Source organism: Netta rufina (assembly GCF_964035555.1).
Source record: "Netta rufina genome assembly, chromosome: 9".
Taxonomy (NCBI): Eukaryota; Metazoa; Chordata; class Aves; order Anseriformes; family Anatidae; genus Netta; species Netta rufina.
Window position 1 is genome coordinate 10,104,545 of NC_140132.1, and position 24,156 is coordinate 10,128,700.

The 24,156-nt window shown below is 38.9% G+C and overlaps 2 protein-coding genes across 11 annotated transcripts in view; one reads left to right on the plus strand and one right to left on the minus strand.

Moving 5' to 3' along the window:
* Positions 1–24,156, minus strand: part of GIGYF2 (GRB10 interacting GYF protein 2) — a 78,543-nt gene that overhangs the window by 23,463 nt on the left and 30,924 nt on the right. For all 10 annotated transcript variants that reach the window (XM_084292078.1, XM_084292075.1, XM_084292077.1 and 7 more), the window contains 3 exons: positions 23,986–24,097; positions 23,346–23,386; positions 3,858–4,037 (listed from right to left, as the gene is read on the minus strand). In XM_084292078.1, coding sequence (XP_084148204.1) covers positions 3,858–4,037; positions 23,346–23,386; positions 23,986–24,097 — 333 coding nt within the window. The remainder of the gene's footprint in view (positions 1–3,857; positions 4,038–23,345; positions 23,387–23,985; positions 24,098–24,156) is intronic.
* Positions 15,606–17,474, plus strand: KCNJ13 (potassium inwardly rectifying channel subfamily J member 13; the record flags this gene model as incomplete). Its single annotated transcript, XM_084292085.1, has 2 exons — positions 15,606–16,083; positions 16,852–17,474. 2 exons carry the CDS (start codon positions 15,606–15,608, stop codon positions 17,472–17,474), a joined length of 1,101 nt encoding a protein of 366 aa, XP_084148211.1.

Below are 24,156 nucleotides of genomic sequence, written 5' to 3' on the forward strand. Positions count from 1 at the left end.
TGTGCAGTCAGTGGAAATCAGCATTTAGTCTCACTGTGTATCAAATGGTTCGCAGAAAGATTAAAAAAACATCCTCCATTCTGTTTGTTTCATATGAATGAGGCAAGTTCCTACAAAACACCCTAAAGTATTAAAACTAACCATGCAAAAAATCCACCTTTGTCTCATAAGAAACATAATAACATGACCCTCTGCAAATACTGAGAATTTTAATATTACGTTTTATCAAGGAAACATGAAAGGTTAGACTTCAACAGAGCCTTTGCTATACTGTATGTGCTTATTTGTATGTATTTTGTATACAATATAGCTTAATCTAGTTACACCTTTAAAAAGAAATCAACATCTTGGTTATGTGAAACTCAGTGTTCTGAGGCAAGCCTTTTCATGTCATTAATAAGTAATGAACAGTAAGCTTGCACTTACTTCATCTGCGTGCTTTTAAATAGTTCTTAGCATCTCCTAGGCTTCTTATGTCAGTGTCCTGTTCATCAATAACTACTCAGAAGACGTGCAAGAAAAAATGAAGGCTCACTGAAGATGCACTGCTGGAATAAGTATTCCAGGGAGCCCAAGTAATAACCTTTTCATGCATTGTCTTCCGAAAAGAATGCCAGCATCATGCTCCATTCCCCTCTGCTTGCAGCTCAACCTTTGAAAAGCCTTTCAAAAATAAAAAAGAGCAGCAACCATAAAAATATCTTTATGAAATTACAGGTTAAGGACTCTCTAAAATGCTTGAAGACGTAAGATCTTAGTAGAGCTGCTTCAGAGAACACACAAATCTTATCAGGGAAATTTTGGGCAAGAGATCATTCATATTCCTTCAGAATGACTTGGTAAAAAACACAAATACATCATTCACTAGTTTTGAGACCAAAAAAAGGTTTGTATCTGTATCTGATAAAATGGACTTGCTCTGCAAATTTCAAGGGCAATCACTGTATGAATACAGTAACTAGAACAGGAGAAATAAGGGACATTTTAGGTAGGCCATCACTAAATCATTAAAAAAAGGATGGAATTTAAAGCTATGGTCACATTCCTCTTACAGATAGTAAACCCAGTTAAACAATCCTTTCAAGATCTATGATAAGAGTGGTACCAGGTTTACCCAGCACAACTAGCAAAACAACTTTTCCATTGTAAAAAAAAGAAAAAAAAAAAAAAACAAGGAAAGAAAACTTCACATCGGACTTTTAGCAATAGTGCACAGGCAGCAGCAGAAAAAAGCAGAAAACCCCATAAGCTCTGACTGGAAAAGCCTGGTAATGCAATCCAGACCATTTTCATGCTGCAAAAATAGACAAGTTTACATCCTTCTGCGTTATGTGGCAGAGGGTAGAAAACAGTGTTGGGTTCATCTATTTTTATAAGTCAGGCAGATTCCTTTCTTCACTTTATTACCAATATTCATAATTTTGCTCACTTGTAATTAAGTGTAGCCATCTAAGAAGGGAACAGTTTAAACATAGCACAGACACATAACAGATTTCTGCCAGTACGTCAAGGGACTTAGATTTAGATTCAACTAAAACCACAGGATCTAGAATATCATGCTTATGGACACACGACTGTTGAAGCAGTATTAGTCCATCCTCTTGACCCTTTGTGCCTATGAAAAAAAGCATAAATGAACAGATTTAGGTCAGCCATCCTGCTGTAAACACAGCTGAAAGACCAAGAGGAATTCACAAGCTGGAAAAACAGCAGCCTGTGGGAATTTAGGCACTCTGTTTAACAAGAGAAGATGATAAACTCAGGCGTGACAACTGCTACGCTCTTCTAAACTGTTCTCACCCCAAGTAAAAATCAAACAGCACACAATCACCTAGGTAGCACACAGAGCCACGTCAAAGGAAGGTCCAACTAGACAGATGACAGTGACAGTCTGAGAAGACGAGTATCGATTTTTGGCAAGACACATCATCAGTACTATTATCTAACAGCAGAAAAAGTACAAAGAAGTAGTTTAAGCTACACCAATTTGAGTTAAATTCACTGTTTACTGCAAGGGTACAATTAGAACTGTTTTGATGGTCCTGGAGCTCCTGTTAACAGGAAAACTCAAATACAACTCTGACCAAAGGTAAGAGACTAGCTATCAGCTCAGTTCTCTTCCATCTCAAAATGAGCAACTTCTCTGCGGGTTATCAAAATTAAGAGGTATAATAAGAAGTCTGTCGTACGAAAATTAACTTGTAATTTAAGTTAGCTGTCCACTACAGCAGAAATTCAAATAAGCAGTACTATTCCCAATGATGGAAGTAAGATTAATTTTCAAAAGCTTCGTCAGAACATCTTCCAAAAAAGAGTTCAAACGATGAATGAACTTGTGAACTTCAAGGTCTCTGTGCTTCCTTTTAAGCTAAAGCATGCAGGCTTGCACTCTCAAAATACTCCACTCCTGGGTAACATGCTACATCTGATCATCATGAGGTACTATCCTAGCTGGCTTTATATCTGAACTGCATAACAAAGTAGCAGTGTCTAACAAACAATCATGACCAAACAGTGGGGAAAAGAAAATGACCTCCTTCAAGATCTGCCCTTTAGCCCTGCTCTAAATAGAAAGCATCTGATAATACATTTACCCTTGGGCTCACTGCTAAATTTTAGGACAAGCCAACATTTGTTTGAGGGCAGAGCAGTACATGGCTGTGGACAGGATTAGAAATAGAGGTAACGGTTGCTTGCGTTGTAGAACTCTTAAGTCCTTTGGGACGTTCATAAGGGATATAAATGCCATTGTGAGAGCAAATGTGACCCTTTATTTAAAAATAAAATTAAAGAGAACAATCATCCACCTCAGCCACAGAAGTGTCTCATGTTTCCTTGTTTCCCTACGAAGGTGTAACAGCAGGAGAGCCACAATCCTCCCTTGGTTCCTCAAAAGCCTTGTGTAAACCAGAGATACTCCAAACCAAGATCCCTCAAGAGGCATAGTTGGCTAGCAGCACCTTGTCCTAGCAGCAGAAAAAAGCATTGTTTCAGCTCAACTCTCCTGCAACTCCGGCAAGCAAGTGAACCAGACTGACCTCGTCAGGCCAGGAAGAGGGACAGCAGCACCAAAGAGATGCCTGAAATTTAACAAGAGATGAGACATCCTTGTAACTACCTACAAGAGGTACAAGAGCAACTTATTCTGAGATCTTCCAAGAATGCCTGTTGGTATTGCAAGCACCTTTTGAAAACCAGGAAGACATGAATAACCTGAATGGTTTAATATCAGCATTACTCCATAATCTTAGATATGCTCCCTAACAAGCGTAACTCCTCTCCCCCCAGCACTACCACCACAGAATAACAGTACTATGAAAACATGTTCCAGGTGTCTGAAATCACAACAGGGGCAAGCACATACCTAAAAAACATTGCTTCCTTAAATAGGTGTTTCCTTAAATGCCTTCCTTAGGGCACTGAAGGCATTAAAAAGGAAAGAAAATGCAAGTAGTTTTGTTCTCACTAATGGTTTTGGGATCAGGAGCCCCACGTGGGCTGACACAATATGTAGCTCTTTACTGCGAGGCAGTGGCACAGACTGCCCAGAGAAGCTGAGGATTCCCCACTCCTGGAAGTGCTTGAGGCCAGGCTGGATGGGGCCCTGGGCAGCCTGGGCTGGCAGGAGGCATCCCTGCCCAGGGCAGGGGGTTGGAATTACATGGTCTTTGTGGTCCTTTCCAACCCAAGCCATCCTATGATTCTGTGTTCCTAATGACCAGAACTACAAGAACCTTACCTGGTTTTGGCCCAAGTCTTAGCCATCTTCTTTCTCTCTACTTCACCCAGGCCCTGATTCACCCACTACCCTTTCTCCAATAACCATGGCTGTATTTTTACTCCAGATCTCCTCTCACCTGGACTGTGAGGACGCCACCTCTCACCATCCCTCCGTGACCCAGCCAGACGCCAGCCTCCTTCATCATCTTCCCCATTTTGTTCCTCCCTGAAGATGCGCCAGTTCTCGCTCTCAGAGCGTATAAACTCGTGTTTCCTCCCCGTTGCTGCTGTCCCACCTTCCTCAAAATTCGGTCTCACTGCAAAGAAAACACATAAGTGAACATGCATCCAGTCTAGAAAAATGCATCCAGTCTTCAGGTATCTAGAAACAAAGTTTTTAATCTTGCTCCAGACAAAAAGCACCAGGAGGGGTGACAGGAGTCTAACAGAAGAATGGAAGTTTACAGAAAGGAATGCCTGACAGAGGAAGACAGATTTAGTAAATTCCTCCAGCTCGTAATGTACCTTGGGATGGAAAAACTGAGCAAAAGAGTGTGGATACACATATAAAAACTACACAGAAGAAAGCAACATATACAAGCAATTCTAACATGGATAGGAATGGCAAAAGATGGCAGATTGAGAGACAGAGGGAAATATAAAAGGTAAGAAACCAGAGCATGCAGAAAGAATAAACCACTGTATCATGAGTATCATGAAAAGACTCATGCTAAAGAAAAGTGAGGATACAGTTAAAACTGTAAACATTACACATGTTTTACATAAACCAAAAATATTTTCTACTTGCATATTAAAAAGAATGTGAGCTATGTATTTAATCCAGTAAAACGTACTTCATTCTTGCAAAATTTTAGGAAGGACTGAAAATCTAAAGTAGCATTAAGGATTAAACAAAGTGTTTTACACAGTTATATACATTTACATGGTAGTGTTAACATTACCCCGTGAATACATCTTCTGGAGAGCTTAGATCAGTATGTTAACACAAGTAACTATGCTCAAGCTTAATGAAGAGCCTGCCAAAAGTTTAGGAGATTGGATAGTCTTTTAGTTCCTCATTTACACTACGGTTTGTTTAATATGAAACAAATGTCTCAGGTATTTAACGAAGAGCAACACTGTCACAAAAGGATGATATAGGTTGCTTTTGTAAACAGAATTCACATTGTATGCCAGTAACTTGAGCTAGACACATGCTGCTCTTACAGTTGACTCTTCCTGATGAGGAGCCACTACTGCTGAAATAAACAGTACTGTTAACTTCAGGATGTATGGATCATGTATTTCTTCAAGTCTGTTTAACTGCATAGCACCAGAATTTTCACAGGAACCATGATGTCACTTGACTGATAGCATTGACCAGTGCTAATTTGAAATATTTAAAAAAAAAAAAAAAAAGTAAGTATTCGAATACCAGAGAAAGGTACACTGAGTTTTCCTTAGGTCTTACAACCCAGAAATAAATTAAAATATGTAATATAAAGATGGTATAATACACCTGCTTGCTTAAGACAGGAAAAAAATGACTGCATTAAATGTTTCCTACTGCAGGAATCTTAAGTGACATTTTAAATAATTTAATTTAGGAAGGGCCAGAAATTGTTCACTCATTTTTTCCATCAACTGAAAAAGCTGCATGTGAAGAACAGGAAATACAAAGAACCGAAAATGCTATGGCTTACAGAGTGTCCATTTAGAAGAATTCAGAAGTTTTTCATATATAACGATATTGCATTCTGGAGACAGAAAAACAAAACACTGCCTTTGGACCTTGCAGTATGCTTGAAAATAACCAACAACCCTTCTCCACCATCTCAAAACACTGACAAAAAACCCTTTTCCTTTCTTCAGATCAAAGTTCTCACAGTAAACCCTTTCAGGGAGAGGCTGTGTTGGAAGACTACGGGTGAAACTAAATCAGAGCACAACCCCAAGATGTTTCCAGTTTCTTCCAGTTTCCCACATTCCAGGTTCACACAAAATACTTTCCTAACTGTTACAGGAACAAGTTTCTAGAAGAATTTATTTATTAAGGCTGCGTGGCCTTGACCTAGCAAGTAAACAGGAGAGGCAGGAAACACCCCAACAATTGAAGACACAAGAATTCTTCCCACCCTGATAGTCACCCGATGACCTCAGAAAGGTAACTGGCACACACTCTTATGTTGTTTCTGTGTAAAGGAAAGGTTAAAAAGTACATGGGCTAATTTGAACTATACCATCAGTATCAACAGGCAGTCTCAGCTATGAAGCTGAATATAACCCAGATACACATTTCCTTCAGCGTCGTGAACGCCTGCCTAAAGAAAACCTCTGCACTTGCTGTGCTCTGAGAACAAAGTTTTTATAACAGTGTATTTAGGAAGTCTTCACTGAATAGAAAACACAACAGCAGAGCCAAACTGTCTGAAAGCAAAATACACAGAGATCATCAATAGAGCAGCCCAGGAGAGAACTGCAATCCAAGAGATTGGGTGAGACTAAGAAACAGAGGATAAAGAATATGGCTCATTCTTTCTCTGAATTTTTGGGAAAAAAGGAACATTTTATACATATTATTCTGCAGCACACGACACAAGCTTGTTTTTCCTCACTGAGGGTTATCAACAGAAAAGTTATTCAATTAGCTATTTTCAGTCTTGAAAGTCTTACTTTTAAAGACATCTATTCTTTTCAGAAGAATTCACAGCTATTACCTGACACTCATTTAACGCAACATTAATTTAGGAAGTTGTAAGAGATCCTACCAATTAAGAAAAAAATTCATTTCAGCATTATATGTTTGTGAGGATGGCATCACCTGTGATTCTAAAAACCTTTTTAAGCAAAGCAGCACTCCAGTGTGTTACATCAGGTAACACAACATACTTCTGTGAAAACAAGGAAAATGCAGTGTATCGGGACATACTTACGTTTCCTGGTACCGAGACACCACAGCAAGCAATATTCAAAGACAGCAAGATATGTGCCAAGACAGATCAGTCTATACGTGATATTGAACATGACCAAACAAGAAACCAGCTCTGTACCAAGTGCTACTATATTGCCTTCGCAAACTGTTCCTAGATCTGAGAACACTCATTTCAGCTGAAATGACTTAGTTTACAGAGTCAGAATTTGGCAATGTTTTAAGGATGAAAAAACTAAAATGCAATCTATGGTTTTGCTTTGGACTAATTGACTGGACTTCCTGATGAGAAGGAGCAGTAAAAGGGCACCTCTGTTCAAGTCTGTCACAAAGCCAGCAATGTTGTTTACAGAAAACTTCAGATAGAGCCCAGTGGTATTCAGCCAAAAAAAGTCTACAGCTGTGCAGCATGGAGTGGAAGGGAGACTAACCATGAAGAGCAGGACTGGGATGTGGGGACAATCCCACAGCAACATGTTCACACAGAGAACTTACTGCTATAACAGCAAGTAACTGACATTCCCCATGCTGTCCTGCCACATTTCCTACGACACGCTCAGTGTTCAGAGAGAAAAGGCAGGAAAGCAATTATGGCAGTGACGCCATTTCCTCTGAACAGGGGAAAAACTAGCTGAGTCTACCGAGTACTTGAATTTTCATCTACTCTTTCTGCTACACACTACACATTTCCGCAAGAATAGGACATAGGATAAAAAAAAATCTTTTGCAGTTTGTGTTTTTAAAAGCATTCATGTAACTTTGCCTAGATTATTATGTAGCTCAATTTACGGAAGCAAAACCCAAGTGGCCTTAAGATAACAATTCCAAAGATGTGCCACCTTCTCATTTGGACAACACCTGACATGCTGGGGACAATACAGGAACAGACACATAGTGAAGTGACTCACTTGGAGCCAAATCAAGTAACAGAAATTTGGAATTCTGATGCCAGTTTTTCATTCCGTATTTTCTCTCCCTCCATAAATTCTCAATCCCAACAGCAGGTCTCAAAAGCATACAATTCAAATATCACTCAATTTTTTCACTAAGACCATCATTAGCCACTGGCACAGGTATGCGTGAGCCACTAAATTGACATTAACAGAAGACTTGAGTTCTGTAACACACACCTGGAAATAACAATACTATAGCTATTTCATCTGCTGTACGATCACCTTGTTTTCAAGATATTCAGTTGAATCAGGTTAGAAGACATTCAACTGGACATAAGCTTTCTACAGTGCAAAACACAATTTTAAGAAAATGCTTCTTTAAAAAAAAATGCCCACATCACCCTACTGGTGAATAAGAGGCCTTCTTCAGAGGAAGTTTGATTTGCTGGAGTATAGAGGGAAGAGTCAAGGGCAGATCACATCACATTGTCCTAGCTGCTTACTGACATGGTGGGAATACATTATTTGCAGTGCTTCTGAAGGTCACACCATGCCTATCACCATTTTCAGTGCTGTGCCTGAACATGTATTAAAAATGTTCCATGCTAATGAAGCAAAGTATTAATGTTTTGCAATTTAGGGTTGGGGGAAGGTTAAAGAAAAAACGAGGGAGGATTTTGTTTCCTAAGCAGGAAAGTCTACATTAATAATTTTCCCAGCAGGCCTTCAGTAGTTTTACTGCAAACAACCACAGCCTTTGTTTCTCAGATCCTCTTACATCTGACGTTCGATCAAAGCTCTCACATCAGCAGCTCACAAAGGGGGGGAAAAAGTGTGAAATACAACTGCATTACAATGTTGTCCTCAGAGTCAGGTTTAGTACTGCAGCATGATGGCCACTCCACGCCTTCCTTCAGCTAAAACATCTTCCTTAGAACTCTTCCGGCTTGTTCCAATTTAAGTGAGAGAAAGAGAAAAGCTGAAGTGAAAATGGTTTCACTTGCTACATGGAATCAGTTTCACCACATCTTTAAAGGCAACAACTTACCTAATCTGTATTGTTTCATTCCCAGGCTTTAGCAAAATCCTGTGATTAATTCCATGTTTTCACAAAGGAGCAATGTGGAGGTGGAACAGAAGTGGCCAGATCTACATCTTCTGACTAGCATTAAAGCCACATACACACAGTTCAGCAACACCCTCCGGAGACCACAGGCTATACTATTTGCTGCAGCCTCTGCCTTTTTTTTAAAAAACAAACAAAAAAAAACCAAACACTGACACTCAGGAGCTTGGGACTTAATTAGAAGAGGAAGCAGCAGCACTAGAGAAGCAGCAATGAAACTGTTTCCCTTTTCACGTCAACAAACAGTAGTTGACACTGGTTAGGAAGAGACTATCACAGAAGAGTTTGTATTTTAGAGCAGCAACATCAGAGCTTTTCCCACTCAGATTTTCCAGAGGAATTTTGGCCTTCTGAACTTTCAAGTAAAACTTTTAAGATTATACAAACCTAAATAATGATCTTGATTAAGGAGGGGAGAGGAAAATGCACCCCTTCTCCAAGTAATGGTTTGAGGGTTTCTCCTTGGCTGCTAAGGGTTTGTGTTGGGTAAAGAAATGCTCCTAACAAACCAGCATTCTTTTCCACATGATCAGAGCTAACTGGCCCCCCTGCAGGCAAAGTGACCAATCGAATCAGCTTCAGATGAAAACCAACCCCCCTGCATTATAAACAGAGGAAGGAGACATACAAACCCCCTTTTTTCCCGTCCTATTTATTTTCTTTATTTTTTAGAAGGAGATCTCTACCAACCACTTGTAGGAAGTTTCTTGCCAGCACTGGCCCAGTCCCTTCTCTGGAGCCCAGGTGTTCCCCTTCTCCTGCATACAGGCAAACCCTTCAAAGACTGGTAAGTACACAAAACTTTTTTTTTTTCCTATCATACATTTAGAATTTACTCTGTCATTGCATAATGAAAGAAACTGACGTTGCTTCTCAGGGCACGGTTTTATTTCTAAAATAAAAAAACTTGCCAAATTACGTATCCAAAAAAATCTACTGAAAAAGAAAAAACTCTAAGATGACCATGGACATAACAGCACACAGCAAAACCGAAGTCACCATGCAATGCACTTTCAGAAGGCTTTCAAGATGAGAAGGATTGGTAAGACTCTGCACTGCTCTGCCAACAAGGGAGCACTGCAGCCTACTGCTAAGGTAGGCAGGTGTTATGCAGACAAGTGATAGGGAAACATCTTCCTCCTCTTCTTGCTGTGTTCATCAACTCAGCATTTAACTGCAGTTCCATCATAAATTAAAAAAAAATAAGCTCCATCTATTCAAGCCCACTTTTATAATTTCTAATTACATCTCATGCCTTTGATCACTTTCAGTCGCTGCATTCTGACTGTGCTTGTGAACATGGTGTTGTGAGCTAGCGCTGCCGCTTAGGGAACCACATACGAGCAAGTATGAATTCCCAAATCTTAGAAACTCAGTTGTTCTAGACAAGCCATTGGAAAGTCCGCATCACATAGTGCAGGACTGCTCTTCAAAACCAGCTAGTTCCACAAAAATGAACAGCTGACTTCTACAGCCTTGCATCAAGTAACATCCTCACTCAACTCTAAACTTACTCTATTATTGTCATTTTGTATTAAGTATTCTTGGTGAAGGATTCAATATATATTAGCATTTTAAAACCATGAAAGTGTTTAACCAGAGTAGTTTCAAGTTCTTCTGCTTTTCTAAAGGTGGCCAGACTAGTTGGCCTAATGTTTAGATGCTACTTCATAATAATTAAGGTTTGAACAGGCTATGTGAAAAAACATTATATAAATTGTACATTACAGATCTTCCCAAAAATCAAGTCTTTAAGAAATCTTTCTTTCTGTGCCATAAAGACATACTCTACTCACCCATCTCATTTTTTTTTTTTAGTGCATTCTGTAGTAAACAGTCATAGAATGTCATAAGAACAAGCTCTCACATCCAATACTTTGTGGTATTTGTTTTGAAAAGCATGACTTGGGCTCAGCAAATTAAAGTTTGCATTTTTACTACTTCTTTATACATGTATCAAGTCCTGAAAATTTGCCTTAATTCTGTAAACCGCTCCGAAAAAAGGATTGTCACAAACTACTCTCATTCATCTACATGAAGTATAAGCTACAAAACCTAAAGGACAAACATGTTTGAAATGTTAACTATCCTACTAACAGCTGCAGCATAAACTTTCAATTAAAGTAGTTATACTAACCGAATTTCCTCCTATTTTAAGATTGTCCCCTAATGCAAACCGTATGATCTAGTCATGTTGTCAATACTGGGGAAAAAAGAAAAAACAAAACACTTTTCCTCATGCTAATATCAAAGCATCAAGGATTGCCAACCACTGGAAAAACAGTAATACTGAGATTTTAATAGCATCAAAGTGCCTTAAACTGGTAAACTTAAGTTTGTTCCTGTTGCAAAATCCAGAGGCAGTAACACATCTGAATGATCAAAGCTTACAGCAAGCAACTAGATGTTTAAATCTGAAACACGCACAAGATTACCTGGACCCAGGTCAAGTAAAGTGGGAATGTACACACTCTCGAAAGGGGCATGCCAGTATCACTTGGGTCCTAGTAAATCTTCAAATTCTGCTACACTTGAAAGCAGGTTTTACAGTTACTCTCAGCCAACAGCAGGTCCTCTTCACTGCTTTGCTGTTGTAACAGAGCAGCACACTGCCCCAAATCCCTTCCATCATCAATTGGAAGAGATTTGGTGAAGAGTGGAAGTTGGGCAGGTATGGTAACACTGTAAAAGTCTCTCCTGGACAAAGCTCCACATAGAGGTATTCAGGCTCCTTTAAAGGGTTGCCTGTGTAATAGGTGTACCAAGATAAAATCAGGCTGAAAGTGTCACTTTTCAGTGCCTTCAACTGGGAAGGCAAACAAAGAAAAATGAAGACTGCTACAAATGAGTTCCCACCAATCCTACTGGAGTTGTAACACCTGAACTCCTGCTGTCAAGAGAAAGGCTAAGTAAGGGATGCTTAAAAGATGAGGAAAGCATTGCAGTAGAATAAAGCCACAATAATACTTCAAAATTAGTGTCACAACACAAACGATCTCAATAAGAAAAGTGAAGTGCAGGAGGACAGGTCTGTTGGATCACAAATTTCAGAAATGCAAACAATATTATAGAGCTGTGAGATGAGATTATTATTACATATAAATCAGTGGCATGTCAAGTCAGTTTAGAACCTGTCTAACTGCTACGTGAAACTGTAGTACTCACCTTATCTTGATCTGTCTTACAAGATTGCATAAAAAAATCCAGAATGAGGAACATTGGTAGTAAAGTAAGAGGTTTAAAAACAAAACCAACTAAAAGAATTGTCAAACACCCTAGAGTTGGTGATAACCACTGATTTTTCAAAAGACTGGAAATTTTAGAAAAGATTAGGACTGGAAAGGATTAGCAACACTGAATCCAAGTTAAGCACTGGTCAGCAGGTCAAGAGAAATTTAGACATCATATTTAACAGTTCCTGTCTTTCCACTGAGGGATTATCAGAAGGAACAACCCAAAGTCACAATTTCACAAGCCAGCAACAAGGAAAAGCCAAGCCAGACAAATAGCACAACATTAAGGTTAAAAGATGACATTAGAGAAACTTAGATTGGAAATTCTACGCATTTAGCAGTGAAAACATATTACCCAACAAACACTGCAGAAGTCAAGGTTGCCTATCTTTCCTAAAACATACACGCTTTCAAACTGGGGTTGATATGGGGATATCAAGGAGTATGCTGTGCAGTGGACTGGATCAGACCAGGTGTTCCAAACTGTACCTCCCAATTTTATTCATCAGTATTGGAGGAGAGGATATTTAAATTTTTGACTACAATGAACAAGCAATAAAATATGCAGAAAACTGTAATTCTAGTTCAAATCTGAAGTTACATTTACTATTAAGTTGACTGTTTTTGCAAATTCAGAGGTCTGATCATGCAGCCTGAACAAGCTATTTCCCAAAAGGCAGCTGTTCTTTCACCTTTTGTTCTGAACCAACTGTATTGCTCTTGGAGCCTCTTTGCAGTTTCTTAGCAATTTTTCACCCCAAGAAGTTCAGACTTGTGGTCCTTCAAGTCATTAACAACTTCTGCAAAAAAAACAAGAACAATTTCTGAAGCAAAGCTTCCAATATTATCACTGCCATCTCATCAGCTACCTAATATTTTAAGCAGTCCTAAGCAAGAAAAATCAGAGGCCTGTATCAAATGAGGCCCGAGCAGTTACCTGGTTAACCTCACGGGCAATGCCCCTGCTCAGAGTTTAAAGGAGCACCAAGAAGGTACCACTGTAAAATGCAGTGCTGGAGACTAACAGAGGTTCTCTTTCCCAAGTACCTTTGAAATATCAGTAATCGATCTTCCTCCACAGAAAACATCCTAGAAAGCCTGATTATGAAGACTGACTAGAGTTTTTTTCAGAGCTTTAAGTGAACATTAAGTGATTAACCGCCACCCTAGAAAGCTCTTTAATCAACAAAATTGAGACACTACGATACTGACAGCATTTTGTGAGAGCGAAGTCCGCTGCTTTTGAGTATGTTACCTTAACATGGATACGTGGAAGATCTGAAGCGTAACCAAGGAAACATATTACATTAAGTATGCTTTTCTTTTCCTCTTAACCTATTTAACACTGTAAATGAGGATTCTGTCAGCAACCAGTCAGTACCAGATTCACATTATCTTGGCGTATGTTTTACAAGCCCAAATTACATGGAGGCTATGAAGCAGATGCTGCCCTTCAAAATACCATGAGAATTTACACAGACTAGTTTGTTTTTTTTTCCAAGAACATATGAGGTTGCACCCAGAGGCATTTTGTTCTGCAAGTGTTCTCCTCTATTCAAACAAGGGAGTGCTTCTTGTAAGCACTGATCACTCTAAGATAAAACCAAGGCACTGCCCGCAGTTCATTCCACACATGGTCCCCACCACACTTCTTATTTAAAGACAACCATTTTCCAGCTCCTTCAAGGCAGTGCTGTTCTGTATCTTAGCATTAGGACTGTGCTTTACAGCCAAGTCACTAATCTTCTGGTACATGAAACATTTAAAGTTGTACTCGGGCTACTGTAAATTTCATAGCAATGCAGCAAGACTCGAAGTTATTTATTTAGAGAGCTATAGACTGACTACACCACAGATCAAATGCAGAAGAATGTGGGGGGGAAGAGATGGGTTGTGTGCTATGGACTATAGACAGAATACACACACAGAAAGGAAAGTGGAAAAAATATCAGATTCCACTCAGGCCATCAGCTACCCTAACTCCTTTGACTACAGCATGGATAGTAGAAATATTTGAATGACTCTGAGAACCTACAGAAGGGAAAAAATGATATTACCTAAAGTAGTTGTGATGGTAATCCTCATACTTGAGTATGCATTAAGCATAAGTAGAAGCCAAAGAATGTTTTATAGTTACTTAAGTTTATTATCAAGATGAAGTACACAGTCACGAAAACCACAGGTTTAGAGGATCAATGAACACATGACAGATGTGGAGGACTTCCTTGGAAGTCTTTTCCAACCTTAATGAATCTATGGGGGTTGGATGTGGTGCTTAGGGACATGGTTTAGTGGGTGGTATCAGTGGTAGAGGGATCACTGGACCAGATGATCTTGGAGGTCTTTTCCAACCTCTATGATTCTATGTCATGTTATACCTTTCATCAACTCATTCTGAAATTCAGGGTATTAAAATCTCATGTTTCAACATAAAACTAAGATGGCATTCTTGAGTTGGGGGGTGAATCCAATTCCTCTAGCCCGTACGTACACAAGTATTATACACTGAGATAGCTGCAATTCAGAAAAAGGTCAAAATTGATGAGAAATGTACAAATTTGATTAAACATACTATGTAAAACTATGACTTCCAGAACTTACATATGTTTTAAAAATCCTCCTCTATTCTGTCAACAATCATCCTCACAGCCATTTTTAAGTAGGTCATGCACATTATGTCTATTTTATATGGACCTGTATTTATTTTAATTGTACCACGTGAACATTAAATATTTAGTATTTATAAAATTTATGGATTTGGGTGGCCAGTGTCTTTTCAAAGATACTTAGCATCTCTGACAAGTTTGCTAAGTTTTGAGATATAAAATTAAACTATGAAGCCTAACACATAACATATGCAAGTATCCATTTTGCTTCCCAAATATCCAATTCTACTTTCACCCCCCTAATGCCCATACAACTGCTATCCTATTTTCCTTTCCTATTTGGACACAAAAATATACTGCCTTGACAGACTAAGTTTCAAAGTGTATCAGTGCATTTTCAGTATTGGTTTCCTGTTCCTTCTATCCTCTGCTCCCGGAAATTAACTCAAGGCTCACAGAAACTGCTATGCCTTGAATGCTGTAATTCTACTTAGTGGTTACAGGCAGCAGTCATTTCTTGAGCTAGAAAAGTCTGAATTGAAATCTGTTTTGGTAGAAGATCGGTAAATTACAGCATCCCCTAAAATACATAATCATGTTAGAAAACAGCAATATATATTTTCATAGTAGTATTGTTAATAGTATTCATAATAATATTGGTAAACTACTATACTCTGCTTTAGTTACAAAAATTAAACTGATCATTACAGAGCTGAACCAGTAAAAGACAGATCAATTACTTCTCAAATACTACGTGCCTAACTCCTTCCCCTCCTGCAAATAGTTAAAGCACGTGACTCAAATATAAATTTAGGAAGGTAAAGTATGCAAGTTTTACATAAATGACTAAGCAGGGAAAACTTGAAAAGTAGTCAGATTTTTAAACTTAATCTTTTTTAGCAAAGTATTACCACAAACAGTGGTAAATTCCACTCCAAGCTCCTGATTTAATCTTCTCCGGATTGCAATGTATAAGCCCTCCTTTGTTGGCTGCGGTATTTCAACCCCTGCTGATGTGTCAAAAACTGTGAACATTAGGCAAAATACAAATAGGCTGCGTTCTATCAGACTATTTTCCTTTTTTCTCTTTTCCAGAAGATGAGAACAGATATGATAGAGAGCAATAACACCAAATCCAGTGCTCCCCTCCTGACCCAAAGATACCTGAGGATGGTCACAAAGGATGGACACAGCACGCTCCAGATGGACGGTGCCCAAGGAAAAGGTCTGGCATACCTCCGAGATGCATGGGGAATATTAATGGACATGCGCTGGAGATGGATGATGCTTGTCTTTTCCGCTTCTTTTGTCATTCACTGGCTAGTCTTTGCAGTGCTTTGGTATGTGCTAGCCGAGATGAATGGGGACCTGGAGTTGGACCATGATTCTCCACCTGACAACCACACTATATGTGTCAAGTACATCACCAGTTTTACAGCTGCCTTCTCCTTCTCACTGGAGACACAACTCACTATTGGTTACGGAACTATGTTCCCAAGCGGGGACTGTCCTAGTGCTATTGCCCTGCTTGCAATACAGATGGTCCTGGGGCTCATGCTGGAAGCCTTCATCACAGGTAACCTTTCACATTCAATCTTTAGCTACAGTAGGTTTAATGAAGCCATTAAATAAATGAAGTCAGAAATAAATATCAGTGATATTTAAGAGAAAAAAGAGTTAAGATCAGTCACTAAAAGAATAATGAGATTTTAGCTATGTAATGTTAAATTTCTTTCGCTAAAAGGCATAAATTAGGTGGTAACAAGATTTGTATTAGAAAGTTCCACTATTCGTTGCTTGATACTTGTGGTAGCTCCCTACTTTACACTCTTAAATAACTTCTTATACCATGACCTCTCCATGAGGAGAGATTCTTCTCAATGGAATTAAAATGTATAAAGTCAATTTATTTTGATTAATAGTTATAAAGTTTATTTTTGTCTAGGTGAAGTATTTTTGATGAGATTTCTACTCATCTTTAACAATATCCCCCAGTACCCAATGTAACAAAAAAAATTAGGGTGACAGTCATTTGGAGATATTTTAAGTTTCTTAAAATAATTTTCAGGTTTAAAGTATTTCAGTAGCTTTAAATAAACAGGTTTACTGCACATGAAGAAATATCTTCTCCAGTGGTAGCTTGCCAAGATTACGTACTCTTGCTGATTACAGTACATAGTAAGAGAACAGCCTAAGTTTTCAAACAACGCAGGCTGACACTAGGAAGACCACATGCACTCAAGTCTGTTTTTGATTCTTTGGACTGCTTTACCTAGCTCAGTGACTGTAGCCAACCAACCCAGGCGCAATGCTCATATTCACCACATTCCTTCCCACGACACAGGTGCTTTCGTGGCAAAGATTGCCCGACCGAAGAACCGGGCGTTCTCCATCCGTTTCACCCACTCTGCTGTGGTGACACACATGGAGGGGAAGCCATACCTCATGTTCCAGGTGGCCAACACACGCTCCAGCCCACTCATGAGTGTCCAGATTTCTGCTATTCTTTACCAAGAACAGGAGAACGGTCAGCTGCACCAAACTAGCGTTGACTTCCACCTAGACAGCATTACTTCAGGCGAGTGCCCTTTTTTCACCTTTCCACTGACCTACTATCACTCTATCACTCCATCCAGCCCACTGGCTGCTCTCCTCCAAAGAGAGGCTGCTCACCATTTCGAGCTGGTCATCTTTCTGTCAGCTGTGCAGGAGGGTACTGGAGAAATGTGTCAAAGGAGGACATCCTACCTCCCCTCAGAAATCATGCTGTACCATCGTTTTGCTGCTGTGCTAGCCCGCAGTGCCAAAGGTGAGTATCAGATCAAGATGGAGAATTTTGACAAGACAATTCCTGAGTTCCCAGCTGTGGCTGACTCGAAGAGTCCCAAAAGGACTGCCAAGGAGATCCGCATCAACGGACAGCATGCTGACTGCTTCCAGCTCTCCGAGACTGGCCTCACAGAATAGATCGAACAGACTTTGAACTTTGTGCTTTTTTAATTATTACATTAAAATTTCAGGTCCCATTTACAACCATCCGTCCTTGGCTGCCACCATCTAGTGATCTTTCTCATACTCCCATCATTCTAATTACAAGGTGATATGAAGAGCGAAGAGAACTGGTATGCCCATGTAAGCTGGGGAGAGACTGGATTAACCACCTAGAACAAAGTCAGGTACAAGAATCACAGTACTAATTCTGGGAAATTAAAAGAGCTACCTGCTGAATTCACCAGACTATGATTAAAGCTGCACTGACCCTGAAAAGGAGAGACCTCCAAAGCTAAACAAAGTCCTAATTGAACAGCCTGTGACACGAAGGACAGCAACAACAGAGAAAAAAAATCACTCAAAACCAATACGGGGTCATTCAGTAAATACATTAGTACTGGGATAAGCAATTCAGTTGATCCGAGACCCTAATTTTTCTGTTCTCTTAACTCTTTGGGGATACGGGGTTATATCAGTTTTCAGATGGCTGAACTGACTCTTCAAAAGTACTGCCAATCTCTCATGGCAGTGAAAAGCACCCCTGCTGTGCTTGCTTGTTAGTTAAAATTGTAAATACTAACTGTAGTTCTTCATTCTTTCAAGTAAGAGGAGAACACACCATCTCAAGATAGGTCTATGAAGACGCTATTAAAAAATCTTGATGCATATGGCAAATGCTGCAGTGATTTTTTTTTTTTTTGCATTTGGAAACAATGAGTAAGTTATTTAGGAGTGGAAAACAAACTATTCTAAATGAGTTAATGTGCTCTTTTGAAAGGACAATACATTTCATGTGTTCTCAGCGTTGCGCAGCTTGTCTCAAGTAGGTGTGACCCAGGAGGATACACTACGCCCACATGAGAAAGAGAACTGCATCCATTTATATTCCATGCTTTCATCAATACCTGCCTGTACACACAGCACAGAAGTATTTACAAAGACACTTGAATCAATTTTAAAATAAAAAATTAAAACAAACTGTACATGAGACTTCCGTATTTAAGTGCCTCGTAAGTCTACTGCAATTAAGACAATCTCAATAATTAAGACATTCTAAATAATTTAAAAAGCTAAAGCATGAATAATTATCCATCATTCTGTTTACAAACTCTTAACAAAAGCAATATCTATTATGATTTTTCATATCTGAACAGTCAAATTACAAAAAAAAAAAGTAAAAGTTGTCTTTCAAAGGTAAAAGATACTTCTCAGAAACAAAGATGGCACAGATAACTTTCATTTACGAATCAAATACTCTACCAAACATGTTTCCTTTTTACTTAATGGGTCAACAGCAGGAAAAAAAAAAAAAAAAAAGGTCTGAAGCCATCTGTTGAGATACCATTAACTCAATTCTTCAAGCCTCAAAATTCATTTAATTGAAGTGTATCCACAATGCAAAATAGCTGAGCAAAAAGCCACTTGGTCTTACGGTCCACACTTCCAAATCTCTATGATGTGATGACTGAAAATACAGCACAACTCTTCTGTGCCAGCAACTGCTGTAGTCACTACAGAGTCACCCTCTTCGGAAATGGAAACAGCAGCCCCAGAGAGCCATTTCACAAAGGGGAAAGAAAGAGGCAGAGGGCCTGTGTCTTCAGTGCAATTCCACTCTCGTCCCAAATTTCTTTAAAAATTGCCTGCCTACATTCAAGATCTTAAGAGAGATCTGGTATCTGGTTTTATTACAGATATTCTCAAAGTCTTTCTTGGAATTTAGTTTTTACATGGAAGTACTCACAAACACTGTGGAGCTTACAGAGTAACATTATCATATTACATTGCCTTCATCCCTACTTTCCCATTGTTGACCCCACATGCAATTTAAAGATCTTTCCGTCCACCCTTCTATCAGCACCAGTAACTGTCAAGTATTTCCTAACAGCATTTTCTTCATGTCTCATATCCTCTGCCAATATAATGCATTGAGAAAAGTCTTACAAATTAAGAACCAGGTACAAGAGCAGAAGAACAGATTTGTGTCAGTATTACTTCCATGAATTAACGAAGAGCAGTGTTTTGTGTGATGTATTTTTTCTGTATCTCACATACTCCAGTCTCAGACAAACCAATTATTCTAAAATTCAGATGTATAATCCCAATAGAGTGGCACAGTAATCTCACCTTCTAGAACCAAAGTTATAAAAAACTATTTCTAATTTCAGTTAGCATCTAATCACCAAGTATAGGTTGCTTAGGTCAATTTCTAAATTGACTTGAGACTTCCAAGTTGTCCTGTTCAAATCACTTTCTATTTATAGATCTGGTTTAAAAGTGGCTACAGCAGCACATATAAAGAAAAAACTGTTTAGTACCTGCTAGATGCAGTGTTACGTTACATTTTGGAATGTAGAGCTGAAGAATACTACTGAAGCAAGTTAGACATACAGACAACTGTAGTTATTTCAGAATAGCTACAAAACAAGAGGTAGACAGATCACCACTATTACTTTTACAATTCTGCTGATTTGGTGAGCTGTGGATGTCTCATGAAATACTGGAAATACGCTATGGCCCAGATCCAAATACAAACCTAGAAGAATTGTTGATTAGCTCTGATGCAACAAAATCGCATTCTATACTTGCACTAACACTGAGAGCCCTCTGATGATGAACCTTCTTCGCAGATACCTCTTGCTAGCAAGGTAGGGAAGAAAAATAAGCAAGGTAAAGGAAGTGAAAGCATGGTTCAAAGCAATTCAACACCCTTTGTATCTTCACTTGAGCACCCTTTTTATATTCAAGCTTCTTTAACCTAACCAGTAAATACATATTAAACAGAATTCAATCAGGTTTCACAAATGAATTTCTAAATGTCTAGTTTAATCTACATTACAATTATTTATTACCAGTGTGTAATTGCTGGTAACTAATCAAATCCCCTCAGCTACTAAGCTGGTATTAGTCAAGAGGTTGCACAGAAAATTAAGCAGCTTTTGTGCAGCTCTAAAAGACAGCTGTGATCAGGAAAACAACTTGCTTATTTTCTTTGCTAATGGCCTCAGCCTTCCAGAAGCAATTTGTGTTGTCAATGAAGGTTGACAGAACTGTGACAACCTGCAACAGAAACTCTCAAATACTTCATGCATCTTTAATTTTCATACTGAAACCTGGAACAGATATCGCTGTTTATGTTGAGAATCACGTATGTGTGAACTTACAAACTGTTACGAGTGCTGAAAAGCCTTTTAAGAACAGTATATTCATCACATTTGGAAAGCAGTTCTCCACTGCAGGTCTACTACTTTTTTAATCTGATGATTTTTAATCGAAGGGTTCTTACACTGTCATTTATTATGAATGCCCAGAAATGTTTCATATTTGATCTGTTATTTTGTGATCACCCTGAACAAAGAATGAGAAGTTGACAACCCAGTAATTTATGTAATTTGAGGCTGATCTAAGGCCCTACAAAAGAGCAATGAAAAACTGAAGCACAGCAAAACTGGTAAACGGCGTGTCAATTCACTCTATCTTTCTGCTTCAACTGCTATATGAGTGGTCTACTAGTGCCTAGTATTAGCATGGGGGTTTTTGGCATATCAGCATCCCTACTTCTTGCTCAAAGTATTTTGTGATTGGAAAGCATTTACATAACACTGTTTATTAATCAAGACTTGAGTCAAAACAGACCAACACCTTCTGTTAATATTTGTGTTCTCCACCATATTTCTCTTTGAAGGTAAAGAGGAGAGAAACAGTCCTCCCACTTCTGTGGCCTTTAATCTCAAACAGTAATAGAGAAACATACGTTAATGACTAGTTAGAGTAATTATTTTACACTAAGACCTCAAAAAGATTGTCTCTTGCCTCTGTCACACTGTGCCACAGAGATTTTGGCCAAATAAGATTAAACTAGAAGAGTAATAGAACAAGAGACTTAGAGGAGGAGCAATCAGGTACTACCATTTCAAAACTTGAGAATAAACAACCCATCCTTCTCAATACAACAGGACATGCAAGAAAGCACAAGTGGATACCATCTTCAGAAAATTATTCACAGAACCTGCATTTTAAGTCCTGATCACTAGCTGTTGTTACAAACAGTAGGTGAAGCCTTAACACCCCATGTTCAGGCACAAGTCAGCTTCAGTATAGGACAACTTGCACACTTGAAGTTCACAATTTCAGTTGAGAGGTGCATCTCATCCTGAAGTGACAGACAATATTTTCATCACAGTCTTAATCATAAACGTGGTGCATTGTTCAGTATGGATCTGGAAGTATTTATCACATGAGCAGAAAGGGGCTAAATAAATGAAACTCAATCTACTATGGTAGATATTTCTGCTGTTTCTACATTTGCCTTTCATTTAAAAAAAAAAAAAAAATGTTGTCCTCAAGTCTCAGCAGTACTTACCCCTCCCGCTCCCCCCCACTTTTCCTTTTTCCTCCCCAAAAGGTCTCTGAATATAAATAGATACTAAAAGACACATTTCACAACTGGCAATAAAAAAAGGCCATCTCATGCTATTTTAAGATTAACTTGTTTTAAGTAAAACAAAGGATGAGGAAAACTAGCAACATCTTAGTTTGTTTTTCAATTTGAAAACACAGGAAAAAAAAACATTCTTTCAAATTATCAAAAATCAACACATACATGGAGAGAACATCAAATGGCTTTGAAAGCAAACATGGTAATAAGACACCTAAAGCATGGGCCACCATGATCATGTGGAAGATTAACATAATTAAAAACTATATACTTTCAACAAAAAATACAGACTGCTGATCAGGAATTAAAACGCATTCCTATCAATTTCTAATTGCAAACGAATCTTTTTTGTCTTAAAACACAACCTGCTACCATCTTTCCCGACCTATGCTTTACTAACAAATGCACTACAGAAGCTGTTTAGCCAGGACTCCTTCAGCAAAGCCTAAAGGACCCTGTGGGCAATAAAAAGCCAAGGCTATGAGCAAGCTTTCAGTAGTAGAAGAATTCTCACTAAGCACAGCTGCAGTACATGGATGTGGAAACCATCCACACAGAAAGGGCAAGATCATACCAGAGAACCACCAATGCATGACCCCACGAAACAGAAGTCAGTGCACTTGTGCTATATTCAGTTGACAAAGAACTTCCTTCTTACCACTCACCAAGTACAGATTTTTACCTGATTGGATATGTTTCACCTCCCAGACAACTCAAGTTCAGGTGAATACTCCAGCAAATACACTGGGTCAAAATTAATCACCCGTTATTCTGCCTAAATGTGGCCAAGAAATAGAATGAGAAACATGGCAGGTACACTTCGTGGTGCACTCTCTCACCTTTACTGGGAGAGAGGGGGAAACAGATTAAATGAACAGAGGACTTGTATGACACCTTTAATTAATTTGACAGGCATTCATTCTATAAGCATGGGAACCTCACGCTGCCAGTAAATCTACCACACACCAGCAAGCATTCGAAAATCAGCAGGTTCACACTGCCCAGAAGTTCTAGGTATCAAAACAGCACAGGCCAAGAACACTGAAAAGGTGTGTTTAAAAGGCAAACTCCCACAGAGTGCCCATCAATCAATAAAGGCTCTTCTCAGACATGCAGGAGTTTAATTTCAACTATACACATCGCACCTTGGTTGAATAAACAGAACCTACTTGCAGCAGGTTTATTCCCTAAAACATGAAGATATCTAATACTGAAAACAAGACAGAAAAAAAGCAAAGCTGAAAACACATTCAGAGTAAAGCAGCACAGTACCATGAACACCTGATACACCTGTTTCAGGGATACACCTGAAACAGTTAGGAAAGGTTTGTGTACACATAGGTCCCCTCCCCAAAACACGCCCCTGCATCTCCCTCCCATTTTCTGCACACAGAGTAACAAAACCATACCTGGATCTTTTCGCCCTGGTTTTTCAAAGCGTCTGTCTCCCCTAGAAAGGCAGAATAGAAGTTTCAAATGAGGTTTGAGAACTACTCCATTCATTTTAGGTATGAATTTTGGTGTGTGTGGGTTTTTTTGGCTTGGTAGTGGAACTTGTTTATTTATTAATTTTTTAAAGTCAGACCTGTGTGGACAATATCCTTAAAGATCCAAATGACAACTGAAATTCTCAGGAACACCAATACACATGTATTCATTGGCAAATAAATGTGTTTTGAAACGTGGTCCTAAGTATCATCAACAGAACAGTATCAAGATTAAAAAAATGAACTGAATCCTTCAGAAATCCACATATTCACCCCACAAGTTACTGACTTCCATTTTAGCTCCCATAATGTATATTCTCTAAGCAGTTTCTTCTTTCCAGGAAACTGACAGAGAACCAATAGAGAAACACTTTGGCAAAGTGCTCTTTAATTGTTCCTAAGTTTCTGGAAACATTACTGTAACAGCTCCACCTTAGAAATTCAGATGCTCCATTCGTATGCCTGAGCAACTGTCCTAAAATATTTTTATGAAGTCAAAAGGCACAAATGGAAGCTCAAAAGATGTATATACAGAACTTTAAGGTCTAGAGTTTTCTGTTACCTTTCCTCCCAACTCTGTGATCTGTGCATTTCCCTGCCCCCTCCTCGCCCAAATCCACCCTCCACTTCATCAAAACTTCTTTGGTAGAAACCGCTTTCTCCTCGGCCTCTGCCTGAAAAGACAAAAAAACACAACTGTTTGAACAAATAGTAATAGAAGTTGAGAAAGTCA